The 26,354-nt window shown below is 30.7% G+C and overlaps 1 protein-coding gene and 1 long non-coding RNA gene across 6 annotated transcripts in view; one reads left to right on the top strand and one right to left on the bottom strand.

The window, feature by feature from the left end:
- Positions 1 to 26,354, top strand: part of LOC129940176 (uncharacterized) — a 44,162-nt gene that overhangs the window by 11,680 nt on the left and 6,128 nt on the right. For 4 of the 5 annotated variants that reach the window (XM_056048437.1, XM_056048435.1, XM_056048434.1 and 1 more), the window contains 20 exons: positions 4,129 to 4,193; positions 4,390 to 4,541; positions 7,480 to 7,594; positions 7,657 to 7,796; positions 10,750 to 10,915; positions 10,967 to 11,450; positions 11,588 to 11,879; positions 11,943 to 12,408; positions 12,465 to 12,802; positions 12,934 to 13,034; positions 15,237 to 15,307; positions 15,509 to 15,660; positions 20,559 to 20,670; positions 20,740 to 20,870; positions 21,522 to 21,756; positions 21,823 to 22,312; positions 23,081 to 23,381; positions 23,436 to 23,901; positions 23,963 to 24,074; positions 24,139 to 24,311. In XM_056048437.1, coding sequence (XP_055904412.1) covers positions 4,154 to 4,193; positions 4,390 to 4,541; positions 7,480 to 7,594; positions 7,657 to 7,796; positions 10,750 to 10,915; positions 10,967 to 11,450; positions 11,588 to 11,879; positions 11,943 to 12,408; positions 12,465 to 12,802; positions 12,934 to 13,034; positions 15,237 to 15,307; positions 15,509 to 15,660; positions 20,559 to 20,670; positions 20,740 to 20,870; positions 21,522 to 21,756; positions 21,823 to 22,312; positions 23,081 to 23,381; positions 23,436 to 23,901; positions 23,963 to 24,074; positions 24,139 to 24,311 — 4,537 coding nt within the window. In that variant the 5' untranslated portion in view covers positions 4,129 to 4,153. The remainder of the gene's footprint in view (positions 1 to 4,128; positions 4,194 to 4,389; positions 4,542 to 7,479; positions 7,595 to 7,656; positions 7,797 to 10,749; positions 10,916 to 10,966; positions 11,451 to 11,587; positions 11,880 to 11,942; positions 12,409 to 12,464; positions 12,803 to 12,933; positions 13,035 to 15,236; positions 15,308 to 15,508; positions 15,661 to 20,558; positions 20,671 to 20,739; positions 20,871 to 21,521; positions 21,757 to 21,822; positions 22,313 to 23,080; positions 23,382 to 23,435; positions 23,902 to 23,962; positions 24,075 to 24,138; positions 24,312 to 26,354) is intronic. The other variant, XM_056048436.1, reaches the window with a different exon arrangement.
- Positions 15,707 to 16,677, bottom strand: LOC129940185 (uncharacterized). The gene is made up of 2 exons (XR_008780626.1): positions 16,187 to 16,677; positions 15,707 to 16,124 (listed from the first exon to the last, which is right to left on the bottom strand). It is a non-coding gene; the product is annotated as an uncharacterized LOC129940185 (long non-coding RNA).

Below are 26,354 nucleotides of genomic sequence, written 5' to 3'. Positions count from 1 at the left end.
CAGTCGATTGACATCAAATTTGGAAATTAAGGTTTTTAGCCGATTCGGATGGGACGTTTATTTCCTTTTTTAAGACTAACATTTTTATTCTTCATTTGGATTCTTCAACTATAAAAACAAATATTTTTGTATTGCTTCAAAAGGATACTCCAAGAACCGTTATTTCGATTTAAGTTTTCTTAAAAACCAATTAATACTTGTACTAATTGTACATCCTTGCCTTAACATCAAAAATTGTAAAATAGTATTAAGAGTCTAAGGACGCTCAGGACTTGTTGACCAGTTTAATCAAAACATGCAAGAACATTGGGTATGAAATCTTCAAAAAAAAATCAATTTTGGCAACATTTTGTGAAATTTTTATATTTTGATTTTAATGGAAGTGACCGAAGTATCCATTTTTCAAAATAAAAAAAAATCTTCAGATAAATTAATGTAAATTGCTTAAATACTTTCATTCCGAAGCTGTCATTGCTCACATCTCCATTAACTGCTTGATAATTGGTGAATTAGTTTGCCCTTAAAGCCATACAAATTGTGCAAATAAAAGGAACTAGAAGTCAACAAATCTTTTCAATAAATACGAGAAGCAAGATTTATTAAAAGAAGAAATAATAGGAACAAATGTTCTTGCCGAGGTCTTTAAATTTAAACAATTTTTTTCAGAAAATATCTGATATTTTTGTTGAAAATGGTCTAATACTTTTGAACCACAGATTAAGTGTGCATAAGTTTTTCTGGGATCACAAACAAATTTGAGCTGGCCTGGTGTATTCGCTGACATAAATCTGCACATAAAGAATATGTATACAAAATCGACTTTAAAGTCATAACTAACATATGATTAGTCATGATATACCTAGTTATCCCGAATCAAAAAGAATTGCAAAAAATGTTTTCTAGTAGCAAAGAATTCAAAATCTGTATTGAATACAAATTTTATAAAATCAATTAAGACGATGAACACCGGAAAAAACGTATTAAAGAAAATTTAAAAACGTTTTAAGATGGTTTGATAACTTACAACAATCATTTATCAATTTTGTTTACATTAGTTTTCAAACTGAAAAAGTACGTAGATTTTTATCGGTCGCCTTATATAAACAAAAAGTGTAACGTTAACTTATAAATCAAGAACATTTGGACCGGTTTCGATTATTCGTTACAATTCGAACTAAAAAAAGAGGCTGGGATGCGACCCACACTGATAACTTCCCATCCTGTCTGTCGTTTTGTCTTGCTTAAAAGTTTGCAGGTTTTCGTGTTGGGTTAAAAAAGTTGTTAGTTGAATTATCCCTAAAACATTTAATATTACATTTTTCATATAAAGCAATAGTTTAGTTTGCAAATCTAGTTTTAGATTTTTAATCGAAAACAAATTTTTACCAATTTAAGTTGCATTTCTTAAATTTTTACATATTAGATGAATGACATTAATTTGAGAGATATCTATCTTTCGTACTATTTTTTGTAATTTTATTTTTTTTATGAAAAAACGGCCTGTTCGATTTTTATAAAAAAAAATACCGAATATCGAAAAAAATATTTTCTGTGAAATAACAAAAGTTTGAAGACAATATTTTTAATTTTTGAAAAGCTATTTGAGTCAAAAGTAAATTTTTTAGTATTGTTTTTTTTTAGGTTTTAATTTTTTGTAAAAAAACTCATTTTGATTTTTTCTTAAAATTTTACTAAATGTTGACAACAATATTTTTTAACAGATAAAAGTAGTTTTAAGCCAATATATCAAAGTTTTAAAAAGATATTTGAGCCGAAAATCAATTTTTACCAACTTTTATTAATTTTTTTTGTTTAGGTTTTTATTTTTTGTAAGGAAATTTTCAATTCAATTTTTCTCAAAATTTGTTCGAATGTTGAAGACAATATTTATTTTATTATAAGTTAAAATTAGTTGGAAGCAATAATCTCAAATTTTTGATATTGGAGCCGAAAATCAATTTTTACCAACTTTTGTTAAGTTTTATTTTTTGTAAAAAAAACTGTCAATTTGATTTTTCTCAAAATTTTAATGAAAATTAGTTTGAAGCCATAATCTCAAGTTTTTGAAAAGATATTTTAGTCAAAATTTTAACATTTTAGAGTAATGTTTTTTTAGGTTTTTATTTTTTATAAAAAAAAACTGTCAATTGGATTTTTCTCAAAATTTTACCAGATTTTAAAAACGTTATATTTCGCTGCACAAAATTGTTTTGGAGATAAAATCATTTTGCATTCGTAAAATTTTGAAGGTAATAATATTTTTTTTTATTTTTTTTTTGATTTACAAATTGGATTTTTTTCAAAAAATTTATTTGTTTAGTATCACGTTACAATATATTATATAAAATTAATTTCAAGTTTCCAGCGTGTTTGGTTCGAAAGATATTTAGGGTTACCCAAATTTTTCACCTATTTTTTAAACTGCTATGGTAAAAAAACCACCCACGCGATTTTCTTGAGAGCCCTTTCTGCATCTTTCTGCGTTATTATGTGCATAACAAAATTTATTTCAAGTCGATATCTCTTCTGGTTCTTGTATATAGACAACAAAAAACGTCGCGAACGTATAGACGTACGAACGTATGTACACACGCACGCACAGATATCTTTCTAAAAATCTTTTTTTCACTCTAGGGACCTTGAAACGTCGAGAAATGTCAACATTTTCAATTTGACAAATCAGACATTACAAATCGGACATTACAATAATTTCCTATAGGAATTTAATAAAGAATACTCAAGAAAAATCCCCGAAAAAAGTTTTTTTGTAAAAATAAAAACACCGAATCCCAGTGAAGTTTTAAAGCTGAATAAAAGAAAGAAACAACATCACGGCGTTAAACAGTGTTGTATCTATTTTTCGGGACTTGATATGGCCAAATACTGAGAATTAGATTTATTTTACAGTTTTGTTTAAATTAACCTGAGTTCAAAAGTAGATTATTATAAGTTGAACCATATTGACATAAAACCCTTTCATCACGCAACTCAAATGTTTCAATATCTATTCTTCTTGAAAACAGTTATTGTTCTATTATTTATAATCTTTTATTGAGCGGGTAACAGCTAAGTTTATAAAACGCTCTTATGGGATGTTCAATTGTTTGCTTATAACTTTTTCAGTTTGTTGGCGAATTTATTCCATTTGTTTTTTAAATCATTTATTTTTTTAGCAAGGTGGTATTTTCGTCAATTTTTTTAGGAATTTTTTGTAAGAAATATGTTGGGATCTTATCCAGCCCAAATGACTTCATACATTCTTAATGGCATTAATATGTGGCAGTTGCTGAGGTATTTCAAAGGATATCCAACAGTTGTACTGCAGCCAAGATAGCACCAGTTCTCTTGATTGAATTGGAAATAATCATTTAATGAATTGGATGGTACAGCTGTCATTGTCATTGGGCTTACTTCAAAACATTAACAAAAAGGTTGAACTTGGTTTCATCATTATTCTCCGAAAAACAGCACTTTCTGCCCTCTACTTCTGAAACGATTGAGTGTATGAAAAAATAGTTAAGACAAAAATGTTAGCAAATTGCATATCTACTTCACAATTTTCGTAGATATTGTAACACCATTGGATAAAATATAAACACGGTTTTCCTGCCCAACTCACGACACAGACACTGGATTTTATGAGAGTTACACGAATTTATTTATTTTACAATATTTTTGTATTACGAGTAAATAATGCATACAAGGGATAGAGAAAAGAAAACTTATCAGGGATTCTCTCTATTAATGAACAAAATATCCAGGTTGTCAAAGACTAGTTAGGAGTTTTCAATTATTTATATTTTTTATATTTTATGAAAGGCACAAAAGTATTTAAAAAAAAATAACTTCTGTTTCAAGCTTATTAAAAATAGTTTACTTTTCTAGGCTTTTAAAACCTTCGAAATTTTTAATAAATAGTTAAGGCAATTTTTCTGCATATGAACTGCAACCTGTATTACAACTTACCTATCTAGCAAAATTCATTAAATTAAAAATAGCCCAAGTGTCCTATCAAAAAAATGTTTATGTTATTTGATGAACAAATTAATACATTTTTCAAAACATACATACGAACTCTGTCTCATTGTACATTTCATGTCATTTTTATAAAATGTTTGTTTTTTTCAGGTTAGGACTAATTTTAATAATAAACATGGGATTCACGGAAGTATCGACACACAGCATAATTGGCGGTAAATTTTCTGCATATTTTTATTTTTCATTTCTTCAGAATGACTCGCATTTCTTTATAAAAATAAATCGCATTTCATGCATCCATTACTAAAACCCCCTTTTGGTCATCCACCTATCTAACTAGCTAACATCAATTCCATTAAACTGCCATTTGTTACTCTGGTGAACTTCATTTGAAAAATATTCCATTTTCAGAAGTGAAACCAGCTGAAGTTCAGATCCAAATCGGAGCCGATGCCAATATAACATGCCGAATGAATATAAGTTACTTTAATGAGAATAACAGCTCCTGTCTGTCATTCTACCGAGAGCACAGCCACATACCGGTTCCAAAAGAAGAGATGCATGTGAGTATTGCTATTTATGTTTTTCTATTTTTTAACTTAAACCCTTGTGTTTGATATTTTTGTTGTTGGTTTCTCTGTTCCATCTTTAAGTGTTTACTTTGAGTTTCTTGTTATTTTGCTTGTATGGCACAAATTTTTCTATCGTAGTTTGATAAGATTAATACGCGCGCAGAAGTCTTCGTTATTTTTAAATGAAAATTGTTTTTACTCCGAAATTTGGGAATTGAATTAAGAATTATTAACAACAAGGATGACCACTAGTCAAGAATAATGTGCCGTATAAGGTATGTGTTAAGAAAGTCGGTTTAGTTGAACTGCGTTGCAAATTATCATAAATATATGTTAAATATAGTAGTTGGCGAATAAAAAAAAATATATAATCGATAACTTTACACGATTAATACACGAAGTTTTATAATTGGAATCTACACTGATTTAGCCCTCAATAGGGGTTCCAAAGTACCCAAAAAAATAACTCTTTATTTGCTTTAGTTCGGGCGCATACATATAAAGACAGGTGAGAGAAGGGGGAAATGCATATTGATCGGAAATACTTATTTCAAACTTAGACCTTATGGAATTGAAACAGTAAATAAAGTCTTTTTTACAGATATTAATGGTTAAAGAGTTTTTTGCAATATAGGAAAGAGATTGCTTTTATAATGCTTTTATCGTCTTAATTTTTATTCTATTGAACCAATCGTTATTTTCGTATCTCAGCCATAACTTGACGATTTTTGGTTTTTAAGTGCTCAAGAGTTAAAGGTTTATCTGCATAAACACCGTCTTTCGCGTAGCCCCCCAAAGAAAGTCCAGCGGTGTCAAATCGCATGATCTTGGTGGCCAGTTGATAACGCCACGTCAAAAAGTTACGCGGCCAGGAAATGTTTTTTGCAATAAAGCCATATTCGCTCGAGTTGTGTGGTATGTGGCACCATCTTGTTGAAACCACATTTTCTTCAAGTCGTATTCTTCAAAAGCAGGGAAAAAAGTCGGTTATCATATGACCATATCGCTGCGAATTGACAGTGACAGTCGTTCCATCGTCATTTTCGAAGAAGCGCTCGAAACATTTTTGTGGATGTAATGGCTTCCTTCAAATATTTGAGGATTCTCAGAACCCCAAATACGACAGTTTTGTTTATTAACATACCCACCTAGTGAGAAATGTGCTTCGTCGCTGAAGAATATTTTGTTCGAAAAATCGACGTCCACCGCTTGTTATTCAAGCACACATTGGCCGTACAATCTACGACGTTGTGAATGGTCTTTATATGGATGAATGTGTAGATGCAAATGCAAATGGGCCGATATTTTCAGTGCAACGATCGAAACGATGATACACAGGTCTTTCAATATCTGTAACTAATTCAGTCTCTTCAAATTTCTTCACAATTTTGCCAATTGCTGCATGCATAGTTGGATGATTATGTACACCATAATCAATTGGCAAAAAAAAATTGGTTGAACAACTTAGTTTGACATATGTCGAATTCCAGCCCTATACTTATGAAACCGCGAAATAGATACCCAGTTATAATAAAGTCTAAGCATTCTTTGTCTTAACATATACAATACATAACAACTTTTGCTTTTTTAATATTGTTGACTTAATTTCCATTAAGTGAACTTTTAAAAATAGTTAAAGATGTATTTTGGTGTACGTTTGGTAATAGTCTCTAGCCAAGGTCTAAGATATTTTGAAACACTTTAACTATTACAATAGTGTACCATTGGCAGTCTATTAATTGGTACACTGATAAATACTGAAGAGTGCGAAAAATCGGGTCAATCTTCAATTGAAGTTTACAAAAGAAAAATTTTTAAAATCGGAAATACATAATCAGGGTGTATAGTGACAAAAAGAAATAAAACCTAATGCTGTGACATACTATAATGAACCTTAAAAGCTCAATTTCATTTCATCTACTTACTTCCAGTTTCTTAAGAATTATTTGACAAAAATATCGCATTAAATTGTAAGAATTGTAAGAAAACGTTAGGTTTAGGGTTTCAATCAATTAAAGAGATACGGTCGTATAGCTGTTCAAACAAGTTTCAACGGAGTGCAAACAATGCAATAAACTATTGAATCGCTTCAATGTTGAAGATTCTAACAATTATATTTAAATTCTTATAATTTTTTAATTTATGTTTAAATTTTCTTTGATTTCAAAAATAGTTATTTCTGTTGTTTTTCTTTTTAGTTAACTCATTTTAGTTATTTTACTTTTTAACTTTATATTTTGCTATTCGCGCCTGCTTCTAAAACACTTGTTTTTTGTTTATCTATAATTGGACCTAGCAGACATGGAAAAAAATAGTATTAAAAATGATATGTATAGGACTCATTTTTGTAGGAATATAGAGACAAAGAAAAAATTGGGTATACTTAAAGATCAAGCACATGCTCTTAAAAATAAATAAAACATCTGTTTTAAGAGTAGGTTGTACGATTTTTGTTATGCATTTAATTTGTTATGTTTCACTAAAATGTGTTTTAAAACTAATGATTACTTACTTAAACTTAAGATCTGATGTATATAGTAACGTTTTCATATACAAACACAGACATATTTCTTATATTCAGAGTCGATGAAACTTCAGGAAATGTTTAAACTTTCAATTTGATAAATTGGTCTGATTAGAAAACGTAGTTGTTATACATATATTTTTCCTTGAAGAAAATTGTCTTCCTCAAAAGCAAACCTTACATATTTCTAATTACAAAAGATGCAGTATTTTGTTTAAAATCTACTTTAAGAAACTAAACTAAAAACAAGCGTGACACTAGAAATCGCCTTTTTACAATTGAAATACAAAAGACCAAAATAAAATAAATATTTGCATTTTATTCTTTAAGTTTTTTTAAGTATTATATATAATGAATATAAATATTAATTCAAAATGTTTTATTGATGGGTTTTTTATATTTCAGGTTGTAAATGAATCTTCTATCATTATGATTCTTCGAAACACTACACAGGAGCAATCAGATAACTACATTTGCAAATGCTTTGACAAAAAAGTGTCTAGTACTAATGTTGTTGTTGGTAAGTATTAAATTATTTCAGGTTTTTTTTTATTTAATTAATGTTCACTAATTTCTTTTTAGGTACAAAAATTACTGATTTTCAATGCCGTGGTTATGACTATGAATATATGATATGTAAATTTACCATTCCTGAGAGCAAAATTGAAACCGATTACCATTTAACATTCGGTTATCCAATATGGTCAGATGCAATAGAAACGGTAAATTACAATTAATTATGAGTCAAGTTTTTTGTGTTCGTTCTCTTCAGATACAGTATAACAGTACAGATTCAACATGTAATTGGATCAGTCGCACCTTTGTGTTTAAGCTAAGATAAATATTCTTCCAAACATGGAAAAACATTCCGAACGTAGCATTTATTATACGGCTTTGATGTCTCATTCAGTTCAATGGAAAATATCTACTTATTGTTGTGCATTGTTTATCAGAGAGGATAAATGAAAAGTTCCAAGGCTGAATATTTTCGTGTTCCTGTATTAATTTTCTGACCCATTTCTGTTTCTCTACTTACCTTCGTTGTCAATTGATGTTCCTATAAGAGAACTTTGACGTCACTCAAGTGTAGTTTCCAGAACTCCCTCATGCAAATTGTTTGCTTTTTTGTTGCAAATTCTTGGGTTAAACAATGAAGTGAGAGTTATTGCTCTAGCTAGCGATTGTATTCATTCCGCTATCCTTAAAACAGTTTCTTACCTTTTAAGCTAAACTTATTATTTTTTTATAATTATTTTGTCAAAGTTATCTATGGTGACTTTTTGTCCCAAACGTCGTAGTTCAATGTGCTCTTTTGATGATATACTTGGTCTTGTCCTCATTGACAACTAAACTCATCTTCTCCTTCCTTCCCTCTTCCTTTACAAAGTTCAAAAATGCGCCACTGACATCACGTTTTGATCAAACAAACGGACAAATTTGACAGATTCTAAAACTAGACCTTGCTCCGTACAGTTTTTCTATGAAATCGATAAGATGGTGGGTATCGATTCTTAGTTTCTGTTTTCTTTTTTAAATATGGTATACATAGTTGGTCTAAAACCACACTGATATGGAACTATCAGGTTCTTTAACACATAATATAGAAGAAAAGATGTATTGGCGAATTTCCGGAGATTGATGCCTCTGAAGTTGGCGCAGTGAAGAAGGTATCCTTTCTTGATGATCGAGAAAACTTTGCTGAGATTGTATTCACTCATCCGATCATATTTCACAAATAAGTTGGTGCATACTCCTTACCAAGTCACCGCCTGTTGAATAAAATTATTCGATAGCGAAGATTTCAGTTGGACTACAGATTCGACTTAGTTACGTTATGTTTGGGTAAGCGGAATTGCTCAGCGTCACATAAGTTGAATTGTTAACTCCCTTGTATCGCCGTTATACAGTTTATGGAAGTGATCTTTTCATATTCATATTTTTAAAAATGTCCATATTTGAAATGTAAGATATTTAATTATTCTTAGTGTAGCTTTTAACAAGAAATTTCGTTTTAAGAAGCATTGAACACCATACAATATAATTGAGCTACCAGGACTTAAATTGTAAAATCAATGATTCTCATAAAAATAATACGGTCTTTCAATAGTAAGTAAATAAGTAATCAATTCAAAATCAAATGGGGTGGCGCAACAGTCCGTTGTGAACCAGGGCCTAGTGACTTACAACTCTCTACCATTCCTGTGTGCGAAAACTGTTGTCAGGAATAGAAGGGACCTACAATTTTAGGCCGAATCCGAACGGCTAGTTTGAGAAAGCACTTTTTCATGACAAGAGTACCCGCGAAAATTTTTTTTTTTTAAATTAAGGTGGCACAGGCAGGGATTGAGCCCAAGACCCCTTGCACGACAGTCCAACGCACTAACCATCATGCCACGGGTACTTCAAGTAATCAATTTACTTACATTAAATTAAAAGAATTGTTTACAATATTTTGAATTTAAATGCTATGGCTATGCCCTCAGCAAGGTTTACAAAACAATAAGAATATTTTTTTTTATTTTTTGAATTTAATAGAATTCTGTTATTAATAACAATCTATTCTTGTAAATATCTCTCAAAAATTAACTTAATGTTTTCCAATCATGCTCGTTAAGGATGTTTAACGTCTCTTGTAAGGTAAGAGTATTTTTTCCGAAAAAGTAGTGTTTTTGTGATTTTGAATATTGGGCATATACCAATGAAGTGTAGATAATCTTTTTTTGATTTTAAGTTGCACAGCGTACAGAATTGTTCAAAACTACCATTGTAAGGACTACCAGTTGAGAGCTTCACATCTTGCTTTAAAAATTAGGGATATCTTTTCAAAAATCAGTAAATGGTTGAAAGAGTTACTGGAACCAAGATTATGGTTGAGCTGACTGTAGATTATTCAACTGAATGATTCTTGAGCTTCTTCTATGAGTGAATGCCTCATTATGTCCTTATTTTCCTATACGATACTGAAAATTTGTTCTTTCACATGGTTTACATTGCATCCAAACTTGCCATCTTGCAAACCACCAGCCCCCTACCTCATATAAAAGAAGTCTTTTTTGAAAGTCGTGTGTTCTGATGATTGCTGCAGACTTTGATGACGTAATCAACTTGAGGTGCTTGTCAAAACTTTTAGAAGTCCTCAGAGCTTTCAGAAATACACAAAATATCAAGATGTTGATAGAATCTTTCATTCTTTTTCTAGTGCAACAAAAGGATTCTTATCGCTGTGCAGCTTTGTAATGTATTACATCAATTACACAAGTTGCAAAAGAATCTTCATAGCTTTTATGTGTACTGCCAAAAGCTCAGTGATCAGTGACCTCAACGAGATTCCGAAAAAATCCTCAAATAAAAAGCTGCTTTTACAGAATCAACTTCCAAGTACATAAAAACTGGTACTTTTTGTATACTGAATAACATTTTATTGCAAAATAATAACGGTACGAGCAAAACTGTATTGGATATAATACAAAGTCCACCCGTAGAAAATATAAAATTACTTTAAGTATTATAATTTAAAAAAAATTGTCTTTCAAATTTGTATTTCTTTAGCTGATAGTCTCAATAGTTGTGACTATAGAAATGTATTGTTTTAAATTTTTTTGTATTTAATTAAAATAACAATAATATAATATATATGTTTTATACCAGCAATTCAAACCAAAACATTAATTACAGGATATATGTACAACTCAAAAACTTGACAATGGATTATTTGAGCGAGTTTGTAATATAACTGGGAATTTGTATAGACAAGTTAGTCCCTATTATGAATTTACTGTAACTGCCAACAATTTACGTGGCAGTTTTACACAGGCTTTAAGGATATATCATCATGAGTCTAGTAAGTAAATCATTTCAAGTTGTTAATCAAATCTTAAAATCTATTTTCTAGTTATACCAGCAAAGCCTCTTGTTACAATCGGAAATTTGACATCAAACAGCGTTACTTTGTATTGGAATGTACTCAAATTTAGCCAATTTTCCCAAACAAATGGTCTACAATACGAAATAAAGTTACATCCTGAAAATTTTGACTGGTACAAAGTAAACAAAAATAGTGAAATACAGACAAACCGAGGACACTATGAGGCTAAGATATATAATTTACAATACCCCTATCGTAGATATAATTTTAGTGTCAAGGCGAGAGTTGCAAATATAAGTACAGATACAATGTGGAGTGAACCTTTTCAAGGAACTTTCTTTACACAAAGCAGACGACCAGATCGGCCACCCAATGTAGGTTTTGGCAGTTTCTTTTTTGATTCTACGAACAAAAATATTCGTTTATATTGGGAAACCTTGGCAGAATATGAACGTAATGGACCAGACTTTAAGTATAATTTTACTGTAGTGCGTTGCGATGGAAAATTGATGTAAGTATTCTATTGTCAAATGACCTTTTTTTTTAATACCATTTTATAATAAAAAAAAAAACATTAATAATTTAAATTTAAAATTGTTTGAGAAACATAAATAGCTTCTAATAAATAAATAATTTATGTTTCAACAGAAAGCATTTGCCTGTACACATGGATGAATTCTCAGCTCTTTTTACCTATGAAAATACATCAATTTGCACTTTTAAATTAAACAGTCAAAATATAAATGGAAGTTCTTTAAATTCTAGTGTCTATGAAGTTCATTTACCTGAAAAATTGTCAAAACAAGAAATTATTAAAATGTATAATCAACGAAATAATTCATACAAAATTGTGTGGAAAGAGTCTGAAGATTTTGAAAGCTTGAATAATTTTACTCTATTCACTTGTGAAGCCAAAACTGAATTGGAAACGGATTGTATGGTATATTTCTATAACTACAAAATTAATAAAATATAATTTTTAATCAAAAATTGTCTATTTTAGGGAAGTGTTTATTATAAAACATTAAATAAAAACACATTAAATTTTACAATATTTGCAAAGCCAAACAAAAAGCTAAATATTGCCCTGTCGAAAAACTATAAAAATTATAGCACTGGAATGTTATGGGCAACATGCGTTACAGATAATGAACCAAAAACAAAAAATATAATTCTTGACAATCCAACAATTTTGGAGTCTTCAATTTATTTCAAATGGATTACAGAATGTTGGTACAGTGTTGTTTTCAAAGACTACCAATACAACTTGACATACTGTATGGTTAGCAGCAAAGATAAAAATGAATGCGTTTCCAAAAGCGAAACTAAGCTTATACCAATAATAAAGAACAGTTTCTTAATTGAAGATTTGAAGCCTTCTTCTATTTACAAAATATGGATTCGTATGTTTTGTGATGGCAGTAAGGGTCCATTGAGTGAAGACTTTATTGAAACTTTGCCTGACACTAGTAAGTATTATTAACTTTTTTTGTAATATAAATATTTATTCAAAGTTTTCTTTTAGAAAATACTAAATGTGTTATCATCATTGCATTGTCGATTTTTCTCTCAATATTCACAATATGTGCATCCATAAAGATGTACTTAAATATGAAAAATATAAAACTTATATTTCCTGACGGCCTCTTTGAAATAAATAAACCACAAAATAATAATTTTAACATTATGAAACAAAAGTATCCGAATGGCAACAGAATACATTTTTCATCAAATGCAGCAGAAACTTTTTTGAAAAAGACAGCGTCTAAAAAGGAAACAACTTCCGTCCAAATGGTATCAAGTAATGTCTCCATTAAACAATTGTGGAACAATAAAAGTTGTCTGGAAGCACATGGTAAAAATGTAAATATCTCCCTAAAATAAATAAAATAACTGTTTCAGTTATTAAAGCAAAACAGATACTGCTCCTGGAGTCCTTTTAGATTATTTACTTATATAAAAATATACCTTCTTTTTGCTCTCTTTTTTTACAGCTTAATGAAAACTTTTCTTCAGTGACTGAAAATACTGCAAAATTAACAACAAATTCTGTTTTAAAAAATAAAATAATGTTGGATATAAAAGAAAGTTTAAAGTAAGTAAGACTTTTTTGAAGTATTTTGTATTTAATATAAAGATTGTTTTAAATCGTCTGAATAATATGTCAATATTTCAAATAAGAATGATAAGAACCTTTATACTTTGTACTGCAGGGTTTAGCATCCATTTTTTTCCGATTTTAGTTTTCGAATATAGTTAAAAAGTTTTTTGTTTTAGCCACCTTAGACGTAAAAACTGGGACAAACATTTTCAAAAATTATCTTTAAAAAAAAAATTATTAAAATTATAGCCTGGCTCTTTAGGTGCTAACGTTACTTGTAATATATTCTCTGCTCAAATATCAGTTGACAAAACAAAACAGACATCTTCAACACTGGTACGGAACGCGCGTCGTGTCTTCGACCGCTTCACAGTATCAAAAGGGTAGTTATAGAAATCGGTTGTATCTTTCGAATTTAGTAAAAAAAATGTGATAAAAACGACATACATATCAGATTGATCAGCAGCAATAGTGGCGATTACAGTTTTACAGTTATTTTAGTTAGTTAACTTTATTTAGGACCCATTGGAAAAGCGCTTTAAACATGGATCGACCTTCATGTTGTCGAGTTTACACTATTCGCAGGTAACTTACCATTTTCACCCAATAATAATTCTTTCAAATGCTATAAGGAAGCAAAGCATCCTGTCCTATAGATCCCTGCAACAGAAATCCGCGACAAAATGGCCCATTAATCTTATAACTTAAAAATAACTTGCTGAATTCAAGTTAAAAAGTTGCATGTATTTCAGTCAAGAACTTTATCAAGATGTTTAAGAGATATAATAGACTGCGTTATTCATCCCTAAACATATCGATGTCAATGCTATCCGCCAAAAGACCGTATCAAACTAAGAAACATAATACCATATAGAAAAATAAAGGTCGTTGGATGTACAGATACAGAACTCTATATAATTTTCTTTTCTTTTCTATACCTTTAATATGAAAAAGACACAGAATGAGCATTTAGAAAAGAGGGAGAAGTTGGAAAGGAGGTGTCGTTGTATATTGGTATTGAACTCTTAAATATCGAGCCCTTCCCGACAATTTATCGTAAACGACAAATCAAAAGCTTACTGCCGGTCCTTGATAGAACTTGTACCCATAGTCAGCATTGGAAATTATTAATTATGCTTAATTTAAGGCAAGACAATAGCCTTTAAGGCTCTATGTGCTATTGGCAAATTTTAATAATTAAGTTTTCTTTTTTATTGAAAATGTCGCTTACGATAAAATGTCGGGAAAGGCTCGATATTGCACTCACAGGGAAAGATAGAGCGTGGCAAAGCATTCCACATTCTCGTAGTATTGCCAAAAAAACGAATCTCTGTAATTCATAGTATAGCTGAAGTTTGGCTACATTATAAACTGATGGGCATTCATAGAAGCGTGCGTATTGTGGTTGAATTGTTTAAGGAGAGGTATGCTGGTTATTTTACTATTCCGTTAAGTGAAAAAAATTCGGAAAATGTTTAATTCATCGCATTAAATTAGAATTAAAGGAGTCAAGTTCTGTCTGAAATACTGTTTTTTTAGCTGTAGGGAAACTTTTTACTCGTACTTTAGTTCCGCTTTTGTCAGAGTCCATGCTTCTGCACTGTATAGCAGTACGGGATCATGAGCGATGTTTTGGTTGCTCGAGATAGGGCTTTACTACTTGGTTTCTATATTAGCAAAAAAAAAAATAGCGGTTAGAAAGAGTATTTCTTCGTTCGATCTCAGCGCTGGTGTTGTTTTCTGTGTTCATAGCGGAGAGTAGGTAAACAAAGTCTTTAACTACATCAAAGTTATGTTTTGATCGAGACGTTGGTGTTATAGGTCCTTATTGACCGGACAAAACATTTTTGCCAGCTCTACCTCAATACTCTGTTTGTTATATACCTAAACAATTTGGCTTTAACACTTTTATAAATTTAAATAAATAGTATGTAAATGAAAAAAAAAAATAATAAAAACAAAATAAGATAAATATGTAAATACAATATAAACTTAATAAACGAAAGTAAATATGATAAATACATTAAATTATTTCATTTTTGCAACGCAACAGTAGAGGTCTTCGGACTTAAACTTACAATAAAATTAAACTAAACAAAAAACATAGATTTAAGTCCATATTAGTTTTGTTTTATTTTTGAAAGCTTGCATTTAAGCGTAATAAATAAATAAAAATGTTTGTTTTGTTTTTTGAAGGGTCCTTTGGTTCTTCGTAACAACGATGTGTTTGATAACCTCACCTGTCTCTGCAAATGATTATGTTGGAGGTAAGTAATTTTATTTAAAAAGAAGGTGGAAGTATTTTTAAAAGCTTAAGTGTGACTTAAATAATATATATTTGAGCATATACTTAGTCGTTGGGTTTATATATATTCATATTTAGTCCTTGATTTTATTAACACATTTCAATGGACTTTAAAACGAATTAGATTCAATATATATATTTTTTATTTTTTGTATTTCTTTAGAAGTTATACCACATGATGTAGAGCTCCCGATCGGGGGTAGTGTGAATATTACATGCCGAATGAACAGAAGCTATTTTAATGATCACAACAGTTCTTGCCTAGCATTTTTCAGAGATGATGGAAATCTAAAGGTTCCAAAGGAGCATATTCATGTAAGTTTTAAATGTAAAGTATAGCTTTTAAAATTCTAGACTATGATTTAATTTTTATGAGTACATAAATTAAGCTTTATTCCTCCATATCTTCAAACTAGCCTTAGCCTTTTTTTTTTTTTTAAATATTTTTGATAACATAAAAGATATAGTACTCCTGGGATTTTATAACATACTTTTAAAAACAACTTTCCAAATATAGACCAAATCGAAATTGGTTTTAAGAAAATCCGAAGTGGATATTCTGCAAACCGCCCTAGTGAATTTGGGTAGTAATTTAAGTTCTGGTTACTTAGTTAGTGTTAAAAAAATATGTCCAATTATTTAATATTTTTTACTGGAATATTGTATTGTTAGTTATACATAATTATGTAAGAATCCATAAGCGACACGTCTGTGAATGCCGTCATGTTCTAAACTTGGTCTTATTTTTTTTTTAGAATTCGAGTAATTTACTTAGTGCTCTGAAACGAAAATACAATATACAAAATATATTTTATATTTGAAAATTAATAAATTAACTTACTTAAACGAACATTTTTTATTTTTTTAAATAAACCCAAGTACGTTTAAAAACAAAATTAAATTACTAATAAATCTTCGAACCGCGAAAATATCGTACTGAGCGACGAGTCGTTTGTTTTAATGAATTTTTGATGTTGAATAAGGATAACAAGTTAAATACCGAGCAATATCATACCCTTTTATCTTAGCATCCTGCCCGATCCCGTGGTGTCTTTATTTGTCTGCTAGGATTTTCTTCAGATTTATTAAGTAAATTATTTACATGTAGGGGGTAGATTTAATTCGTATAAATTAATATTTCTTAACTAACATTTACTACCGAACTAAATTCATTTACTTTCTTAGGGGCTTTATTACATATTTGAATAAAATAATCGGAGTATCCACCAATACATTAAGCTATAAAGTGTTTTCATAATGAATGTTATTCGACAACTGACTCTGCAAATTTAACTTCTTATCTTTAATGTTCCTTTTAGAAGTATGTAAACACATTAGGGTGCTTTTTTTTGGCGATTATTTGTTTTTGCAGGTCAATAATTCCCTTTACATATGAGGCCTTAAAGTTAATATTTAGTATTCTATTTAGAATTAATTTCTAAAGCTCTGCTTCATTTTCTAGTAACTTCTCGCACAGTGACATTTTTTTCTCAGAACTGAACGCTCAACAAATGTGTTATTTACAATTCAGGCTTTACTCTCGCCAACGGGATAGTAGGGACCACTAAAACAATTTTTTCATATAATTCTCAAAAAATGTGGAACAATATTTTATAGCAAATTTAATTTCCTACAAAAATGCAAATCGACTGTAAATGTCCAATAATATAATTGAAATATGATGGTGTGAGCTGTTTTATTTTCTTGACCTTAACTGAAATAAAACATTGTGATAAAAAACAAATACTCGTCTACAAAATAAGCACCCTAATATGCATGCATGCATAATTTCCTGAAAACATTTTCACGAAGATAATCTCAACAAACTATACCAGACAATATATGTAATAGCTACAGATAACCTATAGCTTGTTGTAGTCTTCAACTATGATAACTTCTAGTTTTATTGAGTCATTTCATTAAGATTTATTCATTAAAACTGAACAAAGTAAAAAATTGGTTAGTTGAATTTTAATAAAGAAATTACAGAATTACAGAAATTAGTCTGACGTTAGAAAATAGAATGGTTTTGTTTGCAATTATCTTTGCAATTCACAAAAGCGGATATGCAAACTTACATGAGAATTAAGGCGACATTTTTTTGCTAAACAGATTAAGGAAGATACTAACGACAAATACTCTACGATAGGCTTCCAAAATGTATCAAAGAATGTTTCAAGTCGGAGAAAGTCAATCGAATAAATACATATAAGCAGTATAGACAACAAGATAAATAGACAAGGTTTTGTGTGCAAGCTCTCAACACTAGGAATCCCACGAAAATTCTTATTTTTTTAAATTAGGTGGCGCAACGTAGAGAACCAGGGCAACCATTCCTGTGTGCGAGTAATTGCAGGGATGGAGGGGACTTACAGTTTATATGCAGAATCCGAACGGCTAATTTGAGAAAGCACTTTTTCATGACAAGAAATACTTTTGGAGAATTTCTTAATTCAGGTGGCACAGGCCGGGATCGAACCCAAGACCTGTCAGCATCATGCCACGGGTACTAAATTCTTCTTAAATTGTTAATGATTTACTTTAAATCTATTGTTTGATTAATTTCGGATTTCTCAGAATGGCTTGAAACATTGTTAGGTGTTCCCCATAAGCTGCATTCTAAGTCCATAACTGTTTGCTTTATTTATTAATAATATTTGTGATGTACTCGAAGGAGTAATGCATTTTGCCGATATTCATCTACAATCGAAAGTCCTGCTATACTCTGGTGATTTAATATTACTTTGCAGTTTGAAATAAACAGGCTGTGTACCTTTTGCGAGAAAAGGGGTTAGTTATTAACACCAGCAAGAGTAAGGTGAATATTTTTAAAAAGCGTGAAAAGAGTAGGCAGCCCAAAGAAAATTGGTCATTCAAGTGAATGTTTAAGTTTTGCAAGAATTGAAGCCTCGTATCCTCAATTCTTCAAAGCTGGCTAAACTAAAAATCAATGACGCCAAAGAGCTCTAAGAATAATCTGTTTTGTACACAGTTTAAAAGCCAACTATGATTATAAAAAGAAGTGGTAGAAGTCTTTAGAAGTTTATCATATCAAGGCTTCTGCAAACAAACTCATCTCAATTCACGAAATGAATGAAAAGCCCATTCGCAGTTCAGTTCATGTTTGGTATGTTTGCAGATGTCAAGGCAAAAATAGATGAGGAGAAAATTAACACTTAGCACATTTATTCTTCTTCGTCCAAGAATAAGAAGATGCCTCATAGAGCTGACTTACTTCAAATCTGTAATCTTTACAAAAGATTGAAAAATGAAGATTTCAAGTCTTTTATTTTGTATTTTGATGAAATTTGAATTTTTTGAAGTCAAATTTATGAAATACTAAACGGAGCATCCCTGACAACATTTCTCGCACACAGGAATGGTTGAGAGTTGTAAGTCACTAGGCCCTGGTTCTTCATGGACTGTTGCGCCACCTAATTTAATTATTTTTATTAAACGGAGCACTAAGATCGTCTTAACTTTTCGCAACAAATTACACGCCTAAAACCTTTAGTTTAACCAGATACTGTAGTTCAAAATTCCAATTAAAGTGAATTTTGATTTAAATACAAAATTGAAAAACGTTTACAATCATCTTAAAATTGCTCTCTTTTTGTGTTAAAATTTCAAAATTGATAACCGTTGGTGTTTTAAATTATATTAAAATTGTTGTAACGCTATTAATTATTTGGAAGACTTTATTATACCCATTTGTTATTGAATATTTATATATTTTAATTTTATTATAACTGTTTTAACACTAATATGAAATGTTAAGAAGTATTGTCAACAAACAAATTTATATCATACAATAAAGAATCTCTCTATTAGCAATCTGATGATAAATGTGATGATGAAAATTCTGATTCCGAGGATGCTGACGATTCTAATCCATAAGCCCTTTAACTTTAAACGAATTCAATTTTCTATTCATCTTGCATACGATCAATTGCAAGGACAATTCGAAAGTGTTTGTACTCTGGATGTAGTAAAACATGATTTTTATTGTCAGCTGTATGTACATATAACTTTCCTTAAAGACCAGGTCAGAATTTGGTAAATTTTCTGTACCGTAAAATTCAGTCAGTTTCTTACTCACTCATAAATAGTTTTTGTTTTTAATGTTATTGTTTGCATTATATGGAAACTATATGGTAAATATTGCATTCGTAAAATATGTCGAAAACGATTTTATCAAACATAACATTACACTTTTAACCAAGAAAAAAAAAATAGTGCACGGTGATGCCGTCCCTATGCCTGTAGTAGCCAGAAATACCAGTAGTCTCTATAAAACATGTTTGGTACAAATTTGAATTTTCTCAAAACGGCCGGATTACTTAATAAAATGTTCCTATTTTTTTCTAAACATGTCCTCTTTCAGTTGCTCCAGAAGCGTTCTCTCCTAGAACCGTTGTTTTTTTTTTTTTTTAATTTTATGATAAAAAAATTGTATGTTTTTGTTTAGATTTTGGAAAATGGGAGTAGCTTTTATTAACGAAATTGAAATTCAAAACGTATATTGACAAGGACATAAACGTATCAAAAAAATTGGAAAGTTTGCGGTATAAACAATGAAAAAAAAAGCGCTATTACGATTTTTGAAAAAAAAAGTAATAAATAAAAGTTCTTTTGAGAAATTAAATTTTCAAAGATAAACTTATTTTGCAGGTTTATAGATCGATCGAGATGTTTTGCTTGTCTTGCTAGGCAGTAGTGAATAACACACATCTAGTGTAAATAAATAATACAAAAAAAATAAAAACACTCATTTACTTAAAAACGACTTTTATATAAAATTATTAATACCATCCATGTTCTACGTGTGAGGAGAAAATATGCCCTAATCAATCAATCGCATAAGCAACAATTTGTCCACACATAAAATTGACAATATCTTAATTATATAACATCGATCAGAAAATAAGTATTTACTAGTTTTGTCGATTTGCCTTCACTTATATAATTAAATTATATACTAGTAAACTAATCAATCAACCGAAACTTTCTTTTTTTTAAACTTTAAACACGTTACTTGTTTATTCGAATATAATATTGTTTTTACAATAGAATTTCTTTTGAACAACTCATAGCCTATAGTCTTAGCAGCTATACTCCATATAAAATTAAATTACTAGGTTATTTTAAGTATTTCATTATAAATTATAAATACAATATTTTTAAAAATAATTATTACATAATTTTCTTTATAGGTGGTAGATGATTCTTCGATCATATTTATGATTCGTAACGCAACTGAACAAAGAGCTCAATATTCCTGTAAATGTCATGACAAAGGAGTGTACATAACTAATATTTTTGTTGGTAAGATTATTATATCATAATTACAACTTCCATAATTTTATTAAATTAAATTTTCTGTTTTATAAACAGGTACACCGCCTACCAACGTTTCAGACTTTCAGTGTCTTGGTTATGACTTTTCATTTATGACGTGTAACTTTACTGTTCCACAGAATAAAATTTACACGGACTACAAATTAAAATTTTCATCAAGTTCTCCCGTAAGTAAATATACATATATTCATACATTATTTTTTGAAAGATGTATCAAAATGTCACCACTATTTTATTTTTACTGTTTAATTTTATTTGTTACCTTTAACTTTTAAATCTTTCAAAGTTTTAATTAGTTATTTTTAAGAATTTTTAACAATTTATAATCTCATTAACATCTAGACAATTTATGCGCTGAACTAGAAGTTTTTTACAACATAAAATAATTTCTTCATTAGCACATATTTTATATAACACTCAATGCAATAATTAGTTGGTCAGCTTTCAATCCAGTTTTATTTTTATACAAATTTAACCTAATTTGTAATCTTCAATAAAAAAACTGATTGCAAGAAGAAAGTTAAGTTAAAAAAAGCTTTTATTCATTATTTCACTCGACCACTTTTTAACTACATAACATTTATTTATTTTCTATATTATTTTTGTTTGTACTGTAGTAAAATGTAATTAACTAACACGTTTTTTATTTTTATATCTTGTTTGCATGCGTTAACCTTTATCTAACTACTTATACAATTAAAATTCACTACTAACTTTAAATAACAAAATGCATGGAAAACTTGCGCTTAATACGAATGTTATATAACATTATTGAAACAAAATTATAAAAAAAAAAACATTGATTAAAACCTAATAAGTACCGAGTATGTAAGCGGCTAAATGACAGAAGGTTATGCCAAAATAAATATTTGCAGGACTACATTTATACATGCAATCTTGAAAATGGGCTTCAACCATCTGAAAGGATTTGTAATATAACCATGGACAACAATAATTACAGAATTGTTTATCAATATTACAACTTTGAACTAACTGCAAGCAACTCACTTGGTACTCTTACTCAGTCTATAATGATTGACCAGTATAACAGAAGTAAGTTTTTGTTAAGTATTTCTATACATGTATGTATATATATTTTTATTTGAATTTATTACATAGTTGTACCAGCAAGGCCCTTAGTCGAAGTTGGAAATTTAACAACAAACTCTGTCACTTTGTATTGGATGGTAAACAAATTCAGTCAGTATACTCACACAGATGGCTTGCAATACGAGATCCGCTTACGTCCTGAAAAGTTTGACTGGTTTTACATAAACACCAACACAGTATTACAGAAAAATAAAGAGCACTATAAAGCTGAAATAAATAATTTACAATATCCTTATCGTCGATATGAATTTATTGTTCGTGTGAAGACTGTTAGAGCAAACAATAGTGACGAAACAATGTGGAGTGAGCCATTTGAAGGTGTTTTCTATACAAAGCCAAGACGACCAGAACGCGCACCTGATATGGATGTCGGCAGTTTTTATATTGATCCTACTGAACAAAATATACGTATATATTGGCAACAGTTAGCAGAGTATGAAGAAAATGGACCGGACTTTTTATATAACATAACTGAAGTCCAACGTGATGGAAAATTGATGTAAGTCTTTTATTTTGCTCATTAGTAAAAACCCTTAGAAAAATTTACATTTTTAAGTTATTTAAACATAACTTTGTAGTACCCGTGTCATGATAGTTAGTGCGTTGGACTGTCATGCCAGAGGTCATGAGTTCGATCCCTACCTGTGCCATCTAAAGTTTTTATCACGGGTACTGCATCTTGCGAAGAATTGACAAATCCTCCAAGAGTAATTCGTGTCATGAAAAATGCTATCTCAAATTAGTACTCGAACACAGGAATGATTGAGAGTTTTAAGTCACTTTGCTCTTGTTCTCAAAGGACTTTTGCGCCACCTATTTTTTTGATAATGGCTTTGGGGAAATGTTTCTAAAACTATTTTGTTTTTTATTAAAAAAAGTACTTCACGATAAAGACTTATTTGCGGTACTAAAAAAAACATTACAAGTATTCCATAAAAGACCTATACATTTTCTTAGATTTTGACTTTTGTCTCAATTTCGATTTCTTTAGTCGTAAAATTAAAAACTACTATTAAATAATACGTCATGTTTATATATTGCATATTCGAATCTTTAAATTCGTGTGAACAAAAAGTCAATAGAGCAATTTTGGGGGACTTTTGACACACAAGTTTAACCGCTACTTCGATCCCAATAATTAAATTTCATGAATTATTTATTTGCACCCTAAACACAATCTTTCCCAGTCCATAAGTATGAATTGTTAATAATAATAATATTCTCGACTTCTTTTATATACGTAACCATTATTTTATTTCTATTTTAGTAATGTCCAACCCTTTCAAAGAGATTCAACATCAGCAACATATGAATGGAAAAGAACATCGTATTACCAATTTAAATTACAAAGTCAGAACCAAGTAGGGAAGTCTTTGAATACAAGTATTTTAGAGGTTCATCCAACTCCTAAAAGATCTCAGCAAATCGAACAAATACAAGTGATAACAAAAGTCTATCATAATCAAACTTACACAATTACGTGGAGACAACCATCTGACATGGACAGCTTGAAAAATTTTACTCTATTCTGGTGTATTTCGAAAATGGAATCACAAAGTCAATGCAAGGTAAATAATTCTATCAAACTAATAATATTCTTAATTAATGTATACTCCTTTTAGGGTACAATCAATTTTAAACACTTTGACAAGCTTACTACTAACCACACAACAGAACCACAAAATCATACTCTTAATTTTGCTGTTTCCGCAAATTATGAAACATATAGTACTGGTATGATGTGGGCTATGTGTACCGCTGATGGTGCAACAGATTTAACTAAAATGGACCCTGAAACAAGTCCAATTTCATCTAATAGTATTAAAATTCAATGGAGTACTGAATGTTTGTATATGGCGATTTTAGAGGGGTATAATTTAACTTATTGTAAAGTTGAAAATCATGTTCCTGAAATAATTGGGGATTGCATTAATACCGAAAAAACAATAAGCATATCTAAGCTAGCCAAAGAATATATAATAACAGATTTAGACCCATTTACCACTTATAAAATATCAATTTTGATGTATTCGAAACTTAAAATTGGGCCCATGAGTAATCCTGTTATGGAAACTACCACAGAAGATGGTAAGCGATTGAAATAAAAACGAATTATTTAATTGGTCAAACAAATATTATTTACCAACAGCACCAAGCCCTCCGAGAAAGCTGAAGAAATATAATGTAACTAGTGATTCAGTTACTCTTTCGTGGCTCCCACCTAAGTACAGTAACGGAAATCTTCGGTATTATACTGTTTGGTAAGAAAATATGAGTTTTTTTTTATGAAATTAATGATTTTATATTGGTTTTTCTTTATTTTAGGTACAAAAACGAAGGTACTATAGTCAACAGTACTTCTAACGATAATGGAAGTGAAATAACTTTTCAACTTGGGGACCTAAGCAGTTATTCGGACTACAAAGTTTATGTTACTGCACATACAGTTAAAAGTTCGGGACCAAGTAATGACATACACTTCAAAACATTAATCGGAAGTAAGTTCAATAGTTAAGATTTAATAAAATACTCCAATTACAAGTAATATTTTTGCAAAATGACAGAATTTCCCTTTTATTAAAGCCAAATTATTCGATTCGAGTCATTCATGTTTTAGGCGTGATTCACAGATCAGTTTGATTTGTATGTGTACCAGCGAATTCAAAATCTTAGTAATGGTTAGGAGGTAAAAGTGGGCGCTGCAAAAAGCCAATAAACTTAGACCCGTTGTTGATCCGTTGAGATACCACATAATGCAGGGGAACTACCCTACTGGTTAACCCACTTGGAGTTTATTTTAAAATATTTTAGACAATAAAAGTCGGAATATGTTAGATCGCTGGTTTCGTAATCGTAAAAGTCTTATAAGTGGAGTGTTAGTCTTTGGCGATAGGGGAGTACATGAACAAAAAAATTGAGGAATTCTTTCCTTCTACCCTCATCCGTGCATGTAAGGCCATACCGATCTTAGAATTATTTGGAAACAAAGGTAAAATGCTAGTTTTTCAGCTTTACAGTTTCCTGGAATGTCTCTATCGCCGGCACCAAACAATTGTGAATATTGGAGCGTTTTGAAATCCCCACGATAGATACTCGACAGTTAGGGGCTGTTTGTGAATTGATGGAGACGGAGATTAATAATTGTATGGTTGGTTGACTGTCTATGAAGATGCGTACAATATAACGTTAGGACTTATTTGATGTTCAAAAAAAACAGCTTAAATCATTATCATAACAAAATATTTTAAAGAAGTTTGTAAATGTATTCTACTAAATTAGGTTAGGTTAGGTTAACGTGGCTGCGGATTAAAAATCCACGCACTTAGGCCAAGAGAAAGGCCCATTGTGATACCACATGAATCTAGAGAATTACTTCTTACTAGTCGAACCATTTTGAGCTTTTTATAAAGCGAAGGAGATATTTGATATCCTTTTTAGCTAGTTCACTGGGATTATCAAAAGAGTAGTCCCCTAGATGAAGTTTGCGTCTGAGTGAAAAAGCAGGGCAAGTGCATAGGAGATGAGAGATTGTTTCCTCTTCTTCTTCGTCCATACAGCACCTACAGAAGTCATCAAGTATTGCGTGTCTGCTTATAAGACAGTGTCCCGTAAGGACACCTATTAGGGAGCTAATATGAAGTCTGCTTTGAGATAACAAGTCTTTAGGTCCAGTGAAGGCCAGTTTTGTAGTTGCGCATGTTGGTAAGTTGTGCCACCTAGAATTTGCTATCGCAAAAGCTGTTTCTTTTAGCATAAGTTTACATGTAGCTATCGGTATACCTATCTTTTCCCTTTCAGGTGAAATAGGTATGACGGTTCCATTTTTAGCGAGTTCATCGGCTCTACAATTACCTGTGATGTCTCTGTGGCCCGGCACCCAACAGAGGTGAATGTTAAATTGCTGCGCCATCTCCATAAGAGACGATCGACAATCGAGGGCCGTTAAAGATTTGGTTGAGACACCGTCAAGGGATTTGATAGCAGCCTGACTGTCAGAGAAGATGCGGATATCAGAAGTGGATATCACGTTTTCTCTTAGCCAGGAGAGAACCTCTTTGATCGCTAAAATTTCCGCTTAAAAGACGCTACAATGATTAGGGAGGTGGAATAAGATGCTTAGATTAAACTTTTCTGAGTACACACCACTACCAACTCCCTCATTTGTCTTGGATCCATCTGTATAAAAATTAATACTTTTGTTATCCAGGAGTTTTTTTGTCTCCCCATTCATCTCTGGATGGAATGGATACCTGGAAGTTTTTTTTAAATAGGGGTTTAGGAATAGTGTAGTTTATGTACTTTGGTATAGAACCAAAGAGGTTCAAAATGATGGAGTGGCCCACATTGTTGTTGGTCCATTAAGATGAGGCTTCGAGCCTTATCGCTGTACTCGCTGCCACTTGTTTACTGAAGATGTCGAGGGGTGTCAGATGGAGAAGAGTGTCTAACGCTGCTGAGGGTGTGGTTCTCAATGCTCCGCTTATGCAGAGACATGCAGTGCGTTGGACTCTGCTGAGTTTGTCGTAGTGTGTGACTTTCTC

Source organism: Eupeodes corollae, chromosome 1 (genome assembly GCF_945859685.1).
Source record: "Eupeodes corollae chromosome 1, idEupCoro1.1, whole genome shotgun sequence".
Lineage (NCBI taxonomy): Eukaryota > Metazoa > Arthropoda > Insecta > Diptera > Syrphidae > Eupeodes > Eupeodes corollae.
The sequence above is the reverse complement of the archived record's forward strand: the minus strand, read 5'-3'. Positions and strand labels throughout refer to the sequence as shown.